The sequence below is a fragment of the Adiantum capillus-veneris genome, chromosome 22, assembly GCF_014529385.1.
Source record: "Adiantum capillus-veneris isolate H3 chromosome 22, ASM1452938v2, whole genome shotgun sequence".
Taxonomy (NCBI): Eukaryota; Viridiplantae; Streptophyta; class Polypodiopsida; order Polypodiales; family Pteridaceae; genus Adiantum; species Adiantum capillus-veneris.
In genome coordinates, this window is record NC_140952.1 from 98,743,234 (window position 1) to 98,764,635 (window position 21,402).

Below are 21,402 nucleotides of genomic sequence, written 5' to 3' on the forward strand. Positions count from 1 at the left end.
AAGAGCTCTATTTTCGTGTACATGATTTTTGTTAAATATCCTCAAAATGAATCTAATGCTTTAGCAAAAGAAAATATAAATAATCAAAAGGAATTAGAGTTATCAAATTTCCTCAAGGGGTTTCAAGATGTTTTTATTGACGATATCCCTTGTGAACTACCTCCAAAACGAGGCAATGACGACCATGCAATTGAACTTCTTCCAGGAAGTTCACCGCCTAATAAACCTCCTTATAGAGTTTCCCAAGCTCAACAAAAGGAGATTATGCGGCAAGTCCATGAGTTAGTTGAGAAGGGCATGGTTAGGCCTAGCTCATCTCCATTTTGTTCACGAGTGTTATTAGTGCAAAAGAAAGATGGCACATATCGTATGTGTGTCGACTATAGAGCACTAAATAGGATCACTAGCAAGAATAGGTTTCCCGTTTCACGGGTAGAAGACCTATTTGATAAGGTACAAGGGTCGACCTACTAAGTAGGATTGACCTAAAAAGTGGCTACCATCATATAAGGATAGTTGATGAAGACATTGTAAAGGCCAAATTTTGCACTATGTTTGGTCTTTACGAGTACATTGTCATGCCTTTTGGCTTGACCAATGCACCATCCACATTTAACTGCTTGATGGAGAAGCTTTACTTGAGTGTTCTTTGATGATATAATCATTTACTCTAATGCACTAGATGAACACAAGCAACACCTCCAGGTAATATTTCAAGTTTTATGAGAGAATAAACTTTATAATAATCGAATGAAAAGTGAGTTTTTCTTACAAGAGATTCAGTATTTATGTCACATTATCTCGCAAGATGGCATCCAAATGGATCCATCAAAGCTAGAGGTAATAAAAGGATGGCCTAATCCAAGGAATCTACATGAACTAAGAAGCTTTATAGGTATGTGTGCATACTATAGACGCTTCATAGAAAACTTCTCACAAATTGCGGGAATATTACATGACCTAACAAAGAAAAATGTCAGGTATATATGGTCCACCAAGGAGAACAATGCTTTCGAAAAGCTTATCTCCCAACGTGTGCTACACTATCGGATCTCTCAAAGCTATTTGAGGTCCAATGCGACGCCTGTGGTGATTGCCTTGAAGATATTTTGCTCCAAGAAGGGCACGTCATAGCCTATGAAAGTCAAAGGCTCGACCCTGTTGAGCAAGCTCTAGGCATATATGAGAAGGAACTCTTAGCAATTCTACATGCTCTAGACTCATGGAAGCACTATTTATTGGGGACTCCTTTCATTTTGCGGACGGATCACCAAAGCCTTATTAAGTACTTCATGACGCAGACCAAGCTCTCCGACAAACAAATGAGGTGGGAAAATTTTCTTTTGCAATTTCATTTTCATATTGCTCACATTGCTGGCAAGCATAATCAAGTAGCCGATGCACTCTCAAGATGACCGAGAGTGAATGCGGTTTCCATAGCAACTCACAATTATCTATCTTCTATGATAGATGAGTACGCTATTGATCTCGATTTTAGAGATGTGATTTTAGCCCTTGCACTAGGGAAGAAAGAAGAACCATTTACCCTACAAGATGGTTATCTTCTCTATGGCAATAAACTATGCGTTACTAACTCACTACGCGAGAAAGTAATGTATGAATCTCATGCTCCTCCTTATGCGGGGCATAGAGGGATTCAATCTATCGTAAAGGGGATAGAAGCATATTTCTATTGGCCTGCCATGAAAGCAAACATACAAGAGTATGTTTTAAAATGTGTGGTATGCCAAAAGACGAAGTTTGATAGAGGGAAGCAAAATGGATCGCTTCAACCTTTGCCTATCCCTAACTCACCGTGGGAGAGCATATCCATGGATATTATCTTTGGATTGCCCAAGTCTATCCATGGATATACAGGAATATGGACGATAGTAGATAGATTTAGTAAACAAGCACATTTCATACCTATCAAAAAGACTATCAAAGCCCATCAAATGGCAACCCTCTTCATATCACAAATCTTCAAGTACCATGGCTTGCCAATGCCCATAGTGTCGGATAGAGATCCTAGAATGACCAGTAATTTTTAGAAGGGTCTCTTTGAGAATTTAGGTACAAGGCTAAACTTCTCTTCGGCCTATCATCCCCAAACGGATGGCCAAAGTGAAATAGCGAACCTAACCATTCCTGATCTACTAAAAGCTTATGTCACAGAAGTAGATCAAAAGTCCCAATGGGAGAAGTACTTACCCTTAGTAAAGTATGCTTACAATAACACTGTACATACTTCCACGGGAAAAGCACCTTTTGAAGTGATAGAGGGAAGATCAAAAAGTCCCTTGCTACTCAAGGTACATGGGAAGATCTTCGCTGTAGATGACTATAGCCGAGACATGCAAGAATCTTTCCAAAAGATTAAGGATGCTATATCCATCTCTCAGCAAAGGCAAAAGGCTGTTGTGCTGATAAGCACAGAAGAGCCCTAGCCTTTAAACGAAATGATTGGGTCTTGCTTAAGTTTCCCAAGACTCAATTAAGGCACACAACGGGCAAGAATCCTATGGGACACCAAAAGTACTATGCTAAGTTAGCAAAAAGGTAGTATGGTCCCTTCCAGATTCTTAGACCAATCAATAAGATGGCCTATCAACTCAAGTTGCCCAGCCATTGGCTCATACACAATGCTTTCCATGTGAGCCTACTAAAGCCTTACAAAGGAGAGCCACCTCAAGAACCAATTATTGAAGACCCACTGAAGATCGAGGACCAAGAAGAGGTGCTGTAGCCCGAGTCCATTCTCCGACACGAAGACAAGGTATTACTACGAGGCGATAAGACTATCCGACAATATCTTATCAAGTTTAAAAATTATCCTTTTGAATGACATACAATTAAAGGAGAACCTAAACCTTGTCAATGCTTACAATGATTCCCTAGAGTAAGCAAATGTAAATATGTATAAATGAACAAAGTTTTTGTCTTATAAGACTCTCTTTTTCTTTATTGTGCAAAATTTTTAATAAGTATGCATGCTTAGGATCATGTTTGTGGAGACGACCTCCCGAACACCAAGAAGAGCTTGTCACTCTATTATGGAAGATTGATACGACTAATGTGCAAACATGCTGGCGGTAGCTAACGCTCTCAAGCACCAAATGGACTAGTCATCCATTCTAGGATGATGTCGTAGGGTAAAATAGGGATCCTCTACCCACTAACAAACGGACTAATGACTAGGCTTTATCTTCTCTACCCCATAGTCGAAGACGACTATGATTCAAAGAGAGAGGTAATGTCATAAAAAATAATATCTAATACTCTCAAATGATTTTGTCATGTTAAATTGATCATTTAATATGGGGATGTACCAGGAGAGTAAAAGCTAGAATATTGGTACGGCTGCTGCAGATCGGTCTCTTTTAGGGATCCAAAGGAGAGAAAGTAGGGATCCAAAGGGGGATAGCCTGCAAAAGAGCAATGTGCTTCAATGGGGCTTAAAAGACCTAAGGTTCAACTCCATTAAGACTTCCATAGGCTAAGGTTCCAAAAATTAAACCTTTTATCCAATGGCCAAAGCATAGGGGAATTGGATGGTCATGGGAAGACTAAAAAGTCTTCCCACATCCCTAGGAAGGAGGGGCGAGCCCATTTTGTAGGGGATGAGAGAGAAACAACACACACACAAACACACACACGCACACACGCACACACGCACACACACACACACACACACACACACTCCAAGGCTTCCCCTTTACACAAAGAAAATACTGAACACATGTCAAGCTCCTAGGCCACTTGCCCCCAACCTCCCCTCAAATCCTATTGGATGGCAATAGAGGTGGACCAATGAGAATTATGCTAGAGTAAATTTAGTCTAATCAATTTAAAAAATGCTTGATCAAAGAACCAATAGAAATTAAGCTCCCTAGAAAACTATTGGACAGTCTACCAAGGGGTCCAATGAGCATCCAACAGCCTAATAGCTTGCTTGATTCCTATTGGCCAGAAGACAAATAGGTCCAATGAGAGTTTAGATGAATTATTTAAATACCTAAAGCTCTCACAAAAGGAGAAAGGGGGACACTTATCAAAAGGCTTTCAACTATGCTTCTAATTTGTGATTGGCTAAGCTTTACAGGAGCCAATGGGAGGCCATCATGAGCATTTAGCAAGAGGGGTCGACCAAGATGAGAGAAGGGGCTGCATTTTACTCATACACAATGCTACACACACACACACACGCGCGCGCGTGCACACACACACACACACACACACACACACACACACACACACACACACACACACACACACACACACACACACACAAAACTCATGTGTGCAAGAAGAACTCCATCTCCTTCTCCAAGCATTGAGAAGTAGAGGCCTACACCAACAACTCTTGGCTTTGGAATGCAAATCCAACCAAGATCCAAGCTTCAATGGCATGCTCATCTCCTCTACCATGCTAATTACTAAGCTAAGCTATGCTATTAGAGTGATTATGTGAAGAGAATACTTCTTTCTCGTAAGATACCTCTTCTTCCTCTCAATCTATCCTCATTCCTTGCTAGCTCTCACCATTTTTGAAGGTGTGTGATGTCTTGGGATTGAGGCTAGGGACACTAGGTGTGTTTTCAAGCATAATTTGGTGTATGAAGCTTCCATCTGCATTACACCAACTAGTTTTATCAAGGAACACAAACAGTGTATTGTACAAAAATCTCCTATGATGGGAGAAGCTATAATACAAAGCCTTTGGGGAACCGGCTCCATGTAAATCTAATCCTCAACTGTTGTCAATTGTTCTATCTCTCTCTCTTTTCAAGTATTGTCAATGCCAAATTAGCTAGGTGTAAATTGCTATGTTGCTTTCTCAATTAAGTACTCTCTCTATGTTCATTAGGAATTTGTTCTTAATGAAATGCTCACTATGTTATCAATTTCCGCTACATACAAGTTACTAGTGCATTAAATGTTATAGAGCACGACCGTTGCATGCAACTAGCCAAGGTCATTGGCCAGCGTATAAGGAATGGAGAGAGGGAACACAGTGATGCTTTTGCTGCCCAATTGTGCCGAATTTGTGCTCATTTTTTTGGGTGCCACGATGAGAGGTGCCATGGTCACCACATGCAATCCATTTGATACCGAGGGGGACATAGAGAAGCAAGTGATCGGCTCAGGGGTGAAACTAATCGTAATACAAATGGCTTGCGTGGAGAAGCTAGCTAGCATTGTGGGCAATTGATCACATCTCAAAGTGATGGTGATTGAGTGCCTTTTGTTGTGGGCCCTCGATCACAAAACAAAGCTTTTTGTTTTGTGATCAAGGGCCCACAACAAAAGGTGGAAGCATGAATAAGTCTCCCAACTTCCATTCAGGGTGACAAAGGAAGAGGATTGCTATGCTTCCATTTGGGTGACATTGGGGGCAGATATGTTGGAAGCTTTATTGGAAAACCATGAAGCCATCCTCCGAGACATGTACATGTAAAGTAATGGTTGAATGCAGCTTGAGAGACTGAAAACTTTTGTCCCCTTTCACCTTGGCCACATCTAATGGCTTGCGTAAAGGCATGGGTGACAATGCAACAACTAAAGGTCTTGGTTTACCTATATCAATTTCTAATGATAGAGTTCTGAACCTGTCATTTTCTCATTCTGAGGGGTAGGTGAAAAGGCCCCACGAAGAGAAAACTAACCGGTTGTAGACTCTTCAACGTGAAAATGTGTAATAGCTAATGCAATGCACATACACAACAAGCTCTTCAACATGCCTAGATCACCATTTACAAACGGCTATGCCTTTGTCGTGCTTAGGGTTTTTGTAGTACTACTTGTACTCTTCTATGGTATTCTTGAGAAGTTGTAATGCAACTCTTAGCCTCTTGGCGAATCCTTGCTTTACAAAGTCTTTTGTGAGAAAGTCTCCTATGCCTCTCCTTGTCCAAATCGTAGAGTGTGCAGATTGCAAGATATGCCCAAAATGGTTGAGACAAAGCAACCTGGGGAAAAATAGCCTTGGCATGTTTTCCCAAATACAATAACCTATTCTTGCACGTTGCATACTTTTGCCATTCGACAAGGCCAGCGTGATAAAAACACAGCCAGACCCAACACGATATATGTCCAAAATGGTTGAGACAAAGCAACCTAGGGAAACATAGCCTTGGCATGTTTTCCCAAATGCAATAACCTATTCTTGCAGGTTAAAGACTTTTGCCATTCAACAAGACTAGCTTGATAAAAACACAGCCAAATCGAGCGCGATAAAAACAAACTCAGAACCCCTTACTCTATAGCCAGATATTAAACAATTTATTCATGACGTCTGCCTAAGCCCATAACTCCCATGACTAAAGATCGGGCTAGACGCGATCGACATGAGAGAAGTATAAAAGACAAAGAAACCATGGCATAAAGGATGATATTTACTCGATTGACTTTAAATAGTATTGTCCAATGAGGATGATATTTACTAGATTGGCTTTAAATAGTATTGTCCAATGGGCCGTGACACTTCTCCATGTCGACTTCTTCGATGTCAAATATTGAGTGTCATCGTTTCAGATGCCATCTTTTCCTTTTGTCTCCTTAGATACCAATATACCAATTTGGAAGACCATCTCATGTCTGAACCATTGTTATGTCCGGCTTAGTTTAATGGGTTTTAGCGGAATAAAAAGTTAATATTGCTTTAATCGGTTTGAGTTTTTCATTTGAACAATATAGCGTAGATTCGAAACAAAAAAGTGAGGCATCTTCCACCTCAGTATTTGTAGCCCGTTGATTGAGCCATTTTACTATAATGATTGTGCCGGAAGCTATGAATTGAGAACTCATCACTACAGTAAACCGTGCACCGTCTATAACATAGAACATAAAGTTATCTCTACTTCTCCTTAAGTTAATCTATCTTTTAGATCTTTTATATTTGTATTAACTCATGTTTTGTGTGCCATAGAAAGAACACATATTCACAACAATGGATGTTTTGACTGCATAACCACGACTGCAGCTCAAAAACATTGCAAGATTCGTTATTAACATCCGATTCCCCATGCCTATGCGTTTGCTTGATCAAATACATAAATCCTATGGAGCAGGGCATGGCTTCCTTTCTCATAATTTTTGAAGAGACCATAGTGTCAACTCTCCATCATACTTTTGTATGACATTTCTACATGACGTGCACTCTATAATTAGCATTTTCACTATGTGACGCTTCATTGAAAGACGAAATTTTTTAGTGTTCACATTGGTTTTATATAGCTTGATACAAACATTATCCTCTGGCTTGGACAATTGGACAACAGCCATACACGATCATTAGGTCGGTATTGCAATTTAATTTTTATAGTTTGTTGATGCTTTTTATATTTTTTGAGTTTGTCAATGCTTCCTTAATTTTAGTTTAGCTACATGTTTTCCTTACTAATATATGCTCAAGCTCGATCATCATATCTATATATCAAATAGCTACACGCTTCTTTTTTTTATAGATGCTTGATGTCAATTTGAGTATGTCATGTTATGTTCTACAATAGCTGCACTTGTAGTGTAACCATCCTCTTTCTTCTTGGTCTCTTTTGCATTCAATTTAGGACACTACTTTATCAAGTGATCATTAGTCTTATAATAATGACAAGGTATCTTCTTTTTGCCTTTTTCACTAGAATTTCCAAATGAGGTGCTATCAGTAGAAGCATTTGGAACAGATGATTTGCTACTCACCAAAGAACCATGAGAAATAGCAACAAAAGCCTGTTCAACTGCACGCTGTTTAGCCGTGTTCTTTGAAAGAGACTCTTATAACAACAATGTACATAATGCATCAAACATGGCAGCTTGAGGGTTTCCTTGGGTCATAAGTCTCCAAGTATTAGCAAAAGTTTGGTAAGAGTCTGGTGATGCATAAAAAATAGTTTGCATAAGTAAAATGTGAGAAACGACTTCACTTGCAAAAAAGAGTTCTCATTAATATCGTTGATACCAATAAGAAAAGTGTCCTTGTCATCTTCCTCTTGCATAAGCTTTGAACCCAATTCTTTACGTAGCAATGCAAATTTAGTCTCATTACGACTCACATAAGAGCAACCAAAATATCCCAAGCCAGTTTTGCTGATTTAGCTGAGCGAATGTGATGTAATAGTATGCTTTATAATAAGGCAATCAATGCATAAGCTTGCACATCTCTAACATCCCAATGAAACTGCTTAACCATAGACAAAACAACTCTAGCAGCAACATACCTGCCACGAGAACCTATAACATCCTCAACAAAGCCTGTATCCATAGGAGGTGGACGTACATCAATTTCTTGCATAACATTCCATACACCCTTTGAAACAAAAATATGTGTTATCATGTAAGCCCACTTTGGATAGTTGTCCCCATATAATTTATCCTCAACAACAAACATCTTGAAAACATCTATGTTATTGTCAACCATGGCGAGTGACAACACCTAATGTGAAAAACTGTCGCAAAAGAGGAAAAACGAAGTAGGACCAACACATGCTATATTGCGCAATCCAAAGACGACTGTAAGGGACTTGTTCTGTGAAAAAATTGCACTAACAAAAATTCTACATAAAAGGACATAATTGCTTGCACAATACTCCTTGACTGGACATAATTGCTTGCACAATACTCCTTGAGTGGAAATGAAAGACTTTTAGTGAACCAGGTTTTGCAAACATTGTGTTCTCTGGATAATGCCTTTCTTTTTATTATTGAGAAAACATGCATAGTATAGGAGGTAGTGTTGTAGTAGACATGTCAATTGGCCATCTGCATTCAAATGCAATTGCCAACAGCCTACATCTATAGTAACAAATCCATGACAGTACCTCTCTCTCTCTCTCTCTCTCTCTCTCTCTCATGATCGTACTCCCCTGAATATATAGTTTTCATACCCCTAGATCTAGAGCTCCATTCCTCCAACACTACCGCACGCGCATGGTAGGTTGGAGATGGCATTTCACACAAGGTCTCACATTACAAGATCAATTTTCTGTCATGGAGCCGGGTAATTAATTTTGGGTAAAGATTGGGTAGAAGATCATACGCCAAGCATGGCAGAATCCTCTTATCTTCTCTCAAGCTCCAATGCACATGATGCAATTGTATTTTTGCCATCCTAGGCAACTTTCTGCGCTATGAACTTACCTCGGCCTAGAAAATGATGTAGAGCATAGAAACTTCACACTAACTGACCTGGTCGTATGCCAACCAGCATTCACCAATAGCAGGGTTTAGTGTATTTCAACTGGCTAAAATTGCAAAATTACTGCTAAATTTGGAGCTTGCTTTGAAGAAAACTGGGAAAAATTGACTAGTTTTACTTTTAATATCCACAAATGCTTCAAACTTTGACCTAAACAATTGGAAGAGTTTTAAATGTGCCCTTATTTTCTTCAGATAGGACAAATGTTTTTGGCAAGCCCTACTACCAACTCAAAAAAATAGCACACAATCCATCAAATTTTACGCAACTTTTGCTTGATATCAATTTTATGATTACTTCAAACAGCTTCTTAATGACAAGTTTAAATCTGCAGTTTGAAGGATGCGCAAGAATGGGCAAATCTCTTTCACAGTGGTTATTTGCTTCCCAGTTCAAGGGTACATGACAAAAGAAATACATTTCACTAGGATCAGATATGAACAGTGTCCTACTCTACAGAAATTTGCCTGCTAAAGTCCTGAAGAGGATATCTTGCCTAGCATAAAATTGAGACCAATGCAGAAAAGAATGGAAGCTGGCACGCAGCATTTGTACAATAGCTCCACCGGATGTGGAGAAAGATAATCAAGACAGTTCAATATAATCTCTCTCAGCACAGCATTGTGCAGTGCTGATGAACCCACAGCCCTCTCTGCTGGAGCACTCTGCTGAGCACAAGTTATACACTTCCCAGTAAGCTTGTAGGCCAATTGGTTAGAAGGTATATATATATGTATACAAATGTGTACATATATGTGAATATATCGCATACATACATACATATGCATAAATATACACACATGCATACATACATACATATATTTTTCTCAAAGTACCCTTGTATCAATTTTAGATGATTTGCTCTGAATTTTGCATAGCTTAAGTCTTTTTGACAATAGAGATCTATATGTAAGTGTCACATACATAGAAATTTTCACGTATAAGCTCACAAATAGAGGCATTTGCGTCTACTACATCCAAAATCCTAATTCTATCATCTTTAGTTGACAAAGAACTATTCTTCCTATGAAGAGTTGCAAAAAAGAAAACGTTTGGACAAGGGGTATTGGGAAAAATTTAGGGCATTTTGGCAAAATATGAGGGGTATTTGAGTAATTTTCCCTATATATCTAGACGCGTGCCTGCGTGTCAACACACACACACACACACACACAAAAGTGTGTACACACACACACACACACACACACACACACACACACACACACAAAAGTGTGTACACACACACACACACAAACACACACACACACAAAAAAGTGTGTACACACACACACACACACACATTATGTATCTCAAGCGAATGCCCAATGTGCTCCTATTATTTGTTGTCATTTAGAATTTCATTTTACTTATTTGACGTGGGTGCAGGTCAGGAAATCCTTGAGGGGGTACCCCAGACTAGAATATAAGTGCACCTTTGCCCCCATTGTATTATCATCTAATTCGTTGCCAAAGTTGGATGGTTTAGCAAACTCAGACATAACAGAAAACTCAAGAACTTACTCATGGGAATGTTTGTGAGAAGCTGAACGGCTTAAGTTCTCGTGGGTTGAACTATCGCTATCTACCCATCTCCTGCCACTGCTTCTGAGGGTGGGGCCTCAATTACAGGCGGTATTGCATCCACTTTATAACGAAGTGACTGCCATTTAATGTAGCAACATTAGTGCGTGTACAACATTATCTAGCCATAGCAATGCTTTAGTTTGTTCATTTAACATTTACCTTCCTCATAAAAGTTGAGTATGAATTGTCCCAAGTGAGCTTGTACGATCCAACGGAAGGCGAGTAAAAGTTGCCCTATTCCATGTATAGCCACCAACATTAAGATTCTTAAAAAACTGTGTATAAAACTAGTAAAATCGGAAAGCATCTTAAAATCTGATACCTGATTCGACTCATAGCGTTGATACGGCAGCATGGCCTGCAACACACACAAGATCTCTCTCTCTCTCTCTCTCTCTCTCTCTCTCTCTCTCTCTCTCTCTCTCTGGCTATATCTACTTGAGTTACACAGATATAGAGACACTTTACTGGGGAGAGCTAGAGAGAGACAGTCCCAGAGACAGATTACAGATTTCTTTTCACTAGATATGGGACAGCCAGAGGAGAAGCCATCACTGTAGAGCTCGGCCCACACTCATTCGACCACTACCGGCACTCTCATCAACCGAGCACTGCAGCTACGGAGATCCAGACGGCCACGATTGAGGAGAGGGGCTACACAGCATCGACGGAGACTACATCAGAGGATTCGAGCCATACTCTCTTGACATCCAGAGTGCAGATGAGGATGGATTCTAGTAGTAGTAGTATTTTCGTACCCAGACATGGTATTAGATTCACAATTTTGTAACATTCTGGCCTTTTGAAGATGTTAATATAACATTTCATCTCTCTCTCAGAAGCCTCTCCTGAATCCTGCCTGTCCAGTTGCACGTATTCCCTCCCTCTCTGCCCATCTACTCAGCTGTTGCTCAAGAATGGATGCATACAACCGTGCCAGTGTGTGCCCAATCATAATAGTGCGATAATTCCCAGGCTCCATGGGGTCTCCTGATTTGAAGATAGGTACGATCGTAGATAGGCTCCAAGTGTCCGGTAGGCCCTCACACATGGCACGGTTAAACATGACTGCTAGAAGCTCTGCTAGTAGGTCTTTGGCATGCATGAAATGCTCAGCGACTAGGCCGTCATGATCATATGCTCTCCCAGTCTTCATCCTGTCAATAGCTTTCTTCACCATCTCAGCGGTGAAAAAGACACATGCGTGTGGGCATGGATCGGGGGGGTCGGGGAGGGGCGGCTGTCGAGATACTGTGTACAAAGATGATGCGTACTGACCCCAGGTCTCTGCGGAGGAAATCGCAGGGGGGGGGGACTGCTCATGAAAGAGCCGCCACGCCTCACGCGAGTCCTGACTCAAGAATAGCTGATATAGATCCTGCTCGAGTTGAGTCAAAAAAGCCCTCTTCTTCCGCCGCACCAGGCGTCGGAAGTCAATCTGTGACCGTCTGTGAGTGACGTCCCCCAACAGCACCTCCTTCTGAAGTCTGGCGGCACTCCTCATCGTACCAGCTGTTCTGAGCATGCTCCCTGATCGACGGCTCTGCTCAGGCTTGGTGTGTGGGTATGCTTCTGCTGCTTCCTCATGTAATGTTTGTGTCAGTATAGTAGTTAGCTCCTCCAGAGGTCACCCCGGGTCCTTAGTGCATAGGCGTCTGTAGATTCCGTCCATGTATACAGAATCCGTCCCCCGTGTGAATGTGTAGCGAGTGGGGGCTGCTACTCGTGGCCTATGTGCTACACTGAACTGGAAGGAGATGGTCATCAACACCAGAGCATGATCCACTGCCACCCCGACCGGTCTGGGCCCAATTGTGAGATCTTGGATACTAGAGATGAGATTTGGCTGTGCCATGACATAGTCCACAGTGCTAGCTCCATGTCTGTGTGGGAAGCATGTAAAACCTCCCGCAGCAGGATATCTCTGTAGGCCATTCAAGATGGCCAATCCATGTGCAGTGCCCATGTCTATCAGGCGTCGCCCATACTCAGTATATTCCACATCGTGTGATAGTCTGGAAAGGCCCGTCTCTGCTACATCTAGCTCTCTTAGCATCTCCTCTGAAGTATCATAAAACACTGCCTGGTGATGGGCAATCCTAGCATTGAAGTCCCCTAGGATGATGATGTCACCATCCCTAGAGAACTCCCATATGTCATCATCCAAAATAGAGAAAGGGGACTGTCCTCTGGGTGATGCATAAACTGATGTACTCGGGGGAAAGTAGCAAGTAGCTAGATAGAGGTATCTGCCTGTCTCTGCTTTTAGTCTCACCCACATGTACCTAGCTTGCTCGTCCCTGCGGGCTATGTGTATCAGTGGCTGCAAATCCTCTCTAAATAACACTGCCACTCCTCCCGAGCCCCGCCCTCTGTGCTCTGAGCGTGTCTCCTGTCTGTGGGCTCAGTTGGCAGGGACATGGATTCCACTTTTGTTATATGCTGATGACATAGTGTTGATCTCCGAATCCCCAGAGGGAATGCAACGTCAACTAGATGCTCTGCATACGTTTGCCCACAAAAGTGGTTTGTCTGTCAACCTGGGTAAAACCAAGGTTATGGTGTTTAATACCACCCCACAGTGGATCAAGAGGTCAGCACCTACATTCACATACGACCAGGAGATTGTGGAGTACACAGACGCTTACACTTACCTTGGAGTGGTTTTCAGCGGACCTGCATTCTCACTCAGAAGAGCAGCTGAGACCAGACTTACTAGAGCCCACACAATATTGGGTAGATTGGAAAGGATGTGTTCGCAGGTTCAGTTTCAGGAGCCCCGAATGAAGCTCTGGCTCTTTGACACCTTGGTGGCTTCAGCATTGCTTTATGGAACCGAGATATGGGGACCTTCACTGGATCACCACGGGAGGCAGGGTCGCACAGACGGTTGGGGGAACATGGAGAAACCTCTCGTCTCTATGATCTCGCGGCTCATTAGAGCCAAGGCATCAGTACCGCGAGCCATTATCCGAGCAGAGCTAGCGTCCCCCCCACTAGTGGTGGAGGCGCTCACCAGATCAGTCTCCTTCATAAGCCGCACATGGGAGCTTCCTAGAAACAGATATGCTCGCATAGCACTTGAATCCTCTCAACAGTTAGCCATACAAGGAGATACAACATGCTGGTATGGGGAGATGACATCATGGTTTCAGGCACATGGGTTCAGCATCGACAGGCTGCCACCATTCCATTACTCATTGGATGCACCATCTCTCACTCTTACACAGTCAGAGATCACCAAGCTCATTTGCCAAGACCTGACCCAGCTAGACACCAGGAGGACATGGATACAACCAACACAGGAATTGGGCACGAAGATGGCTTTCTACAGAGACCACCTTCTCCAGCTTACGGAAGATGGTTTTGTGACGAGACCCAAATACATGGATTCCCACTTGTCTCATGGGATATGATGTGCTATTGGCCAGTTACGCACATCCTCTCACCAGTTGCGGATTGAAACTGGGAGATACAGCGGAGTACCAGCAGAAGACAGGACATGCACCTTGTGTAACATGGAACCTGAGACAGAGCTACACTATACATGCCGCTGCCCCGCCTACTACGAGATACGAGGCCGATTCCACTGCCTATTCAGAGAGGGTTTTGGAGCACTCTCAAGAGTCATGGGATACGAAGATCAGAGATGTCAGGGTTTGTTCTTGCTCGAGCTACGCAGACACAGAGATAGCCTGATGAATGGAGAGGCTAGCCAGTCTCAAAGACGGATCACAAACTTTTTCAGAGTAGACACGGGATAGCCGCAAGAGCCACTCCCACAGCAGAGCTCTCCCTCGTCTCACACCAGAGGCACGCTGATCCACCGAGCGATTGAATTGGGGAAATCCAGGCGCCCGCGACTGCGAAGAACTACACAGCATCGACGGAGGCTACGACAGAAAATTCGGAGCACGCTTGCCAGGCATGCACGACGCCCGGTTAGACTACTAACCATGGAGGAAATTGATGAGATTCGCCAACGACCGATGATAGATCTCTTGTGATTCAGCTATCCCAACAAGCCGCCCTTTTTTTTGCTTAGTTTGTTGCTTGGCTCACATCGACCAGCTTAGGACCCCATAGTATATATCTTTGTTTTGTGTTGTTGGTAGGTTATTTTGTTACTCTGACTTTGTATCAGATCCACCACTTTGTAACTTTCGGGTCTCATAGGTCATTATGGCCTTTTGAAGACGTTAATATAACATTTCATTTCATTTCATTTCTCTCTCTCTCTCCACAATGGATGGGGGGACTGATGACCAGAAGCACGCTGATGTGACTGCAGAGGGCAGGAGGCTCACGAACAAGCTGGCAGGGGGTAGGAGCAGGAGGTTTCTCCACATGCAGGTCTCTCTCTCTCTCTCTCTCTCTCTCTCTCTCTCTCTCTCTCTCTCGTGAGCAGGACAGTATACAGGTTTCGGGTCTGCGGGCTTGCGCGCCTTGGACTCATCGTCCCCTCTGCGGGCTGTTATTCAGCACCCTTGTGCTGCTCAAGGCTGTGCGCTGACCCAAAAGGGGGCCGCGAGCTGTCCGTTTGCACTCAAATCAGAGCGCAGGCTTCGCTCAGCAGGATGTTAACCCCTCGTCTTCAGCCTTTGATCATCAGCGCCCGCAGTGGGCTGTGGTACCTTGTTCCCTTCTTGAGGGCCGGTATTGCTATATGGGAAGCAGTCACACAGCAGCAGCCAGGATTCTTGCAAGTTTCGTTGGGCCATGCTGGTCGTGGGGGAGATGGACCAATCAGCCAAGCTCGAAGATGACGAAACCCCCCTAAATCAAAAGTAACATTTAGGTGGAGGATTCGAGAGAGCACACTATTGCCACGTTCTAGGAGAGTAGAGAAACTTTCTAGAGTCAAAGATGACTTTATTTTTGAGAAGGTGCAGGTGATGATTAATGTGGAGCTGAGCCTTTTGAGGGGTGACATTGAAAAAAAGATGTATGCAAATGCGGAGACTTTCAAAAAAGCTATGTATGCAGATATGAGGAAAGAATTGGACAATGAGAGTTTAATAAGTGGGACGAGATATACACATTATTAGAGGCCGAAATGCAGACAATTAAGAGGACAGTAGTGAATGTAATGGAATGTATGATGCAAAAAAGATTAGAGGATGCACTTGCTGCGTTTGAATCTTGGAAATAAAAAATGGAAGAACGCATGAATGAAAAGGATGCATTGATCAAAGCACTTAAGGGAGACCTCACAACTTGCAAAAATACCCCCACAAAGGAGGGAGAAAATCAACCCTCAATAATAAAGGAGCTCCAAAGCATTAAGGAGCAAGTGAAAACTCTTCGGGAAGAGGAAGAGCTGAAGGCACGAACCACCTCTTCATGGGCTATTCAAAACAAAAGAGAAGGTTGATAAAGCTGAAAAGCAAATGAGGACGCAAAGGAGCTCCAAAGCATTAAGGAGCGAGTGAAAACTCTTCGGGAAGAGAAAGAGCGGAAGGCACGAATCACCTCTTCATGGACGGAACACCTATTCAAAACACAAGAGAAGGTTGATAAAGCTGAAAAGTGGATCAAGGACACAAAGAAAGGGAAAGATAAGATGCCTGAAGCCACAACGACATCCACTATCATCAATATGACAATTGAGGAGGAGCAAAAGAGAAAGACTAGAGCCCTTCATGTGCGTGTTACACGTCTCAAAGACGTTGGAAAAGTATAAGAAGAGGTGCAAGAGCCCTTGAAGTGCATGGTATTCTGAACCCACACACAAGTGCTTGGAGAGTTGGCAAGAAGGGAAGTGATGAGAAAGGAAGGCCCAAGGAAAGAGCACTCATTATACGTTTCCCTACGCAGGAAGCTAGGAAGGAAGAAGAGACCAACACTCAAGCAAACTAGGATATTTTTGGGTGATGACCTCACTCTCACACAGGTAGCACACATGCAAGAGCTGATGCCAGAGATCAAGGCGGCGAGGGAGAAAGGGAAAATTGCTTTTTACAGGGGAGGAAGAGTAGTGGTGTTAGAAAAATGCACCACATGACGGTGCGAGACCCTATGGGACCAACCTTAAATGGCAGCATGAAATTGGTTACTGTAATGGATCAATGAAGCTAGGTGTAGGCGCATTTGAAGATAACTTTAAGGGAAGAGACATTATTTTTTACTCGGAAATGCATCAGACTCTTGGCGGCACATTACCTAGAGTGACAGGATACCATTGGGAGACTACATGTAGGCACGATGTGAGATCAACGCATAGATGATGGGGGTTAGGAGTATTAAAGTTTAGGCATCTCAAGTGAACTGCCCAATGTGATCCCATTAATTAGTTTGGCTTTTAGGTATTTATTTTACTTATTTGTCAAAGTCTTGGGTAGGGCAATTTATTGGCTTGCTATATAAGCAACCCCTTGCCTCCATTGTATACACATTCAGTCATTCATTGCTAAGATTGATTGGTTCAGGAGACTCTCTCTCTTGTTCTCTCTCTCTCTCTCTCTCTCTCTCTCTCTCTCTCTCTCGTGCTCACTCCCCTTGGTCTCTACGCTTCCGCATCGTCGACTTTGACATGTTATCAGAGCAAGCAGCTTAAAGCCCTTGGAGGAGGAGGATCCCATAGAAGAGAACCCCTCACGTTTCGTCGGCGACATCCCTCTCTGCGACAGTCTCTCAAAACGCTTGGCGTTTCAGCTCCTGTAGGCACCGGTCTCCAACACACTTCCCCTGCAAGCGTTTCAAAACGCAACTTGGCCCTAGCCTGCCGGCGGTTCCCATTTGCAGCCCACGGGTCCCTTTCCCTTCTGCGTTTTAAAACGCTGCGGAAATGGTGGCCATGGCGCTGCTGTCTCTACCCCCGGCTGTGACCCCTCCCGTAGCATTTTGAAACGCTGCCAGGTAGCGACTATGTCCCTAGTCCCAATGTTCTGAGACGCCCTGCGCATCAGCGCTTCCCACTCCCTTCTGCGATTTGAGACGCCCAGCCAGGCAAGCCCTTCCCCCTTGGTGGATGTTCTCTTTGCCCTCAACCTGTAGCGTTTCAAAACGCCGACAGAGGAAGTACCTCCCCTTGGGTGAGCATCTTGAAAAGCTTTGCACTAGGTCTTCTCCAATTATGTCAAATGCGGCTTGAAGCTATGACGACCTTGCTTATGGATCTTTGAGCACCTTGAAAGGGGTTCCTTGGAACATGTGCGACCAACCCTTTGGTGGCTCGGAGCCAAAAACGCGGGAATTTGGAGAGGAAGGAAGAAAGTTTCCCGAAGTGGATTGGGAGACGGAGAGGCAAACAAAAACTGGAGTTGAAGAGAGGGATTGCAAAGGGTGCAGAGCAGCTTGGGTTTAGTGCAAAAGAGTGGTTCGTGCGGCTTGGGAGTTATTTCAGGCTTGGGATTTTTTGCGGCCTATTGGTGTGCGAGAAGGTACGAAATACCGAGTTTTGCAACTTCAACGAGGCATCCCCTTGCTCGAGACCCGCGACAACATCCACCAAAGACAACCAAAAGCTAATGATAACGGATTGTCAACCATCCATTTAGCGGCCTGTACACTGGCAGAGTTCTTAAGGAACTCGACAATTTGTTTGGCTCGAGTTTATGAAGTCAAAAGAAAATGGAGGAGTTCGCTAGAGGACAACAACAAAGGTCAATTGGACAAGGATGGCAGTACCAGTACTTAGTTAGCTGCCTCAATACCTGGGAGGTACGACCACAATTGTTATGATTGTGATTCGACGCTTTGTTTGGCTCGGGAGTTTGAAGCCAAAGGCAAAAGCACTTTGCCTCAGAGTTGCATACGGGGACGCTTGGAATGTCACTGTATAGCATCAATTTCAGCTCACTCAGTTTTATTGTCCAGATTCACATTTTTAAAAAAAGTGACCGGCCGCCCACTTAAAATATTAATAAGGGCCTCTCAAAAAAAAAAAGCCAGCGCTAGGCCTATGGCTGAAAATTACGTGCAATCCTCTCTCTTCAGCATCGCCATGATTGGCCACAAGCTCTCTCCCTCTCTAGCGCTATCCCCACTACTATTCCTGCTGGGTGCGGGAGCCCATGTACTCGGAGCGACATGTAACAATTGTGAATTCACCATACGAATTGTTGTTTCGTGTTTGTGCTTTTGCAGGTACTCCATCACGAAGGAGGAGCAATGAGGCTTCGGCCTATGATCAGAGAATTCGAGAACAAACGGTCTGTAAAGCTTCACGCTTTGGGAATAGACGAAAATAGGATTGAGAGCTCGTCTCTCAAGAATTTCCTGCTTGAGAGGAATTGACCATTGACTCGGAAGATTTAGAACAGAGGGGTCACTTTGGGTTGTCCATATTCAGGAGCCATTCTACATTAAACATAATTAGACTCTCAAGGAACCACGTTTGCTTCAAAGGATCTACAAGGTGAGAGAGACACTACTCCAGATTGTTGTGGTGTAGCAGGCTACAATGTCACTTTCACAGGACACAGTTACAGTTAGTAAAGTTGGTCTGGTCTGTTCACACTGGACGGACACTCTGGGCAGTGACACGTGGCAAGGATACAGATGGTGGCCTAGTGGACATGTGGCCAGGTCACACTTAGCTGGCTGACATTTCTGGGCCGTTGGTGGCTCTTATGATTGTATCTATGAGTAGTAGCCGTTGGGTCATTATCATTATCTTATATTATCTGGTACGTAGTCGTCTAGTGGGAGTTTTACACACAGCACTGCTTCACCATCCCTGCACATCTGAGCCTCGACACCCCATTTGTACCTGTGAGTCCTGGGTTGGAGCTGAGTGTGCTGCCACGCCAGAGTCTGTACATAGTTCTTTGAGTTAGTCGAGTCCACATGTTCTGGTCCACTGTTGTGTCTCTGTTGTTATCCATTTTTTCTGTGTTTCATTCTGTTTGAGAGAGTTTCCATTTGATTGAGTGAGATTGTCACGCACATTGCACTGAGGGGCACCCACACTGTAGAGAGCACGACACATTATCCACGCTACAGGTGCTCTCACTTTGGCGATCACGGTGGGACCTCAACTGAAGTCTCACTCTGTTGAGTAGCTGGTTTCTTTGCTTCGCCTGTGCAGCCTGTTGGTTTGGTTCAGTTTCACCCTTGACAACTTAATCTAGCTGGTCTAGTCTCTCGCCTTGTTGGTCTGGTTCTCTCTCGCCCTGGTCCACCCAGTGCTCGTCCTGGTCTAGTCCTTCCTCATCCTGGTCCAGGCCAGGTGGTCTAGTCACTCGCCCTGGTCTAGTACAGTCTAGACCAATGTTCAGCCAAGTGAAGGTTGTCTTGCCCAAGTGAAGGTCTTCTTGCCCAAAGCTTGGTGGGGTTGGCGGTTACTGCATGACACATACAAGGAGGTCTTTGGAGCGTCAAAGTGCACTACTGAGTCCTCTGAAGTACTACCACAGAAGGCGTCAACCCTTGGTGCCCAATAGAAGCATATTAACCCCATCACCCATACCTACTCATACGGCTACCTCCATTGCTTGGACCGGTTCTACATCCTCCAGGTCACCTTCTCCGGTAAGGCTCTCCCCCATTTTGTTACAGCAAGCTAGGGAGCAACAGACTCGGGAGCAAGAGGACATGGAGGAGCTCACAAGTGTTCTGGCAAAGGTGAACATCAAGTTCCCTACCTTTAAAGGTCTCTCCGCAGAAGATGCAGACGACCATGCTCGGAGGTTTGTCTCTCTTTGCAGAGGTTGTGGCCTCAACAGAGAAGACGCATACCTGGTGCTCTTCCCGTCCGACTTGAATGGTCTTGCAGATAAATGGTACAGTCAGTTTGCTGAGAACCACTTTACTACTTGGACCATGTTAAGACAGCAGTTCTGTGAAGCTTTCCGACCAGGGGATTATCAAGAGAAGATTCTAGATGAGTTGGCCAACCTGCCTCAGCAACCAGGGGAATTCATGGTGAAGAAGTGGGTAGAGAAGGCTCTGCCTAAGACTTCTCAACAAAAGCTCAGAGAAAGTCTCCGTCCTGAAGCCAATTTGGAGGACTTTGTTGCTACTGCTACTAGAATAGAGGGAGCAAGAAGGCAATTCACCGACTCTCCTCAGTTAGATACTGCCCTTGTACTCATGGACAGTCCATCAGACCCCTTGACTTCTTTAAGAAGGGAACTGGAAGCCCTTTCGATAGAAATCTGCATACATCCGTACTCATCCATGAATGAATCATGTGCATCGTACAATACGGCATGCCTATGAAAAGGGAACACATAAAGACGGTGACAAAAATACCAGAAACTGTCACGAATGAAACACTCAAACAATCCGTGCTCGCTAATCATGCGAACACATAATACTTCCCGAGTGGTTTCCTTGGACCTCGGCTCTTTGTCCCTTGGGGCCCCATTGGATAAGACCTCATAAATAAGTTGGTACAACTTATAAACTTGGGTGTCCTTTCATTTCTGGCCTCTCGGCTTGGCTCTGCAAGCTGTCCACAACTTCTTCTGCATCTTTTAGCAGGGCTCTGACCTCTTTCTGTTCGGAGTCTGTCCTTTAGGTCATGACGTGGCCCACAGGTCCACCTCGCCAGTCCCCACTTCCTCAAGCTGGTCTATTTGACCCAAAGGACGAGTCCTTCAAAATTGCTTAGAGCAAACCAACTTCCCTGTTATCTGACATTGATGGAGCCTTCTTGGAAGCAGTGGCTGACTTGGAAC

The 21,402-nt window shown here is 43.9% G+C and overlaps 1 protein-coding gene and 1 pseudogene across 3 annotated transcripts in view; both read right to left on the reverse strand.

The window, feature by feature from the left end:
* Positions 1-5,212: 5,212 nt before the first annotated feature.
* On the reverse strand, positions 5,213-5,992 carry LOC147429885 (mediator of RNA polymerase II transcription subunit 4-like; annotated as a pseudogene).
* A 3,459-nt stretch (positions 5,993-9,451) lies between these two features.
* The window catches only part of LOC147429886 (retinal-binding protein), a 139,056-nt gene continuing 127,105 nt past the window's right edge, over positions 9,452-21,402 (reverse strand). For 2 of the 3 annotated variants that reach the window (XM_086496085.1, XM_086496082.1), the window contains exons 13-16: positions 11,100-11,135; positions 10,937-11,011; positions 10,715-10,853; positions 9,452-9,858 (exon numbers count right to left, since the gene is read on the reverse strand). In XM_086496085.1, coding sequence (XP_086352211.1) covers positions 10,776-10,853; positions 10,937-11,011; positions 11,100-11,135 — 189 coding nt within the window. In that variant the 3' untranslated portion in view covers positions 9,452-9,858; positions 10,715-10,775. Of the gene's footprint in view, positions 9,862-10,714; positions 10,854-10,936; positions 11,012-11,099; positions 11,136-21,402 lie in introns of all 3 variants that reach the window. The other variant, XM_086496084.1, reaches the window with a different exon arrangement.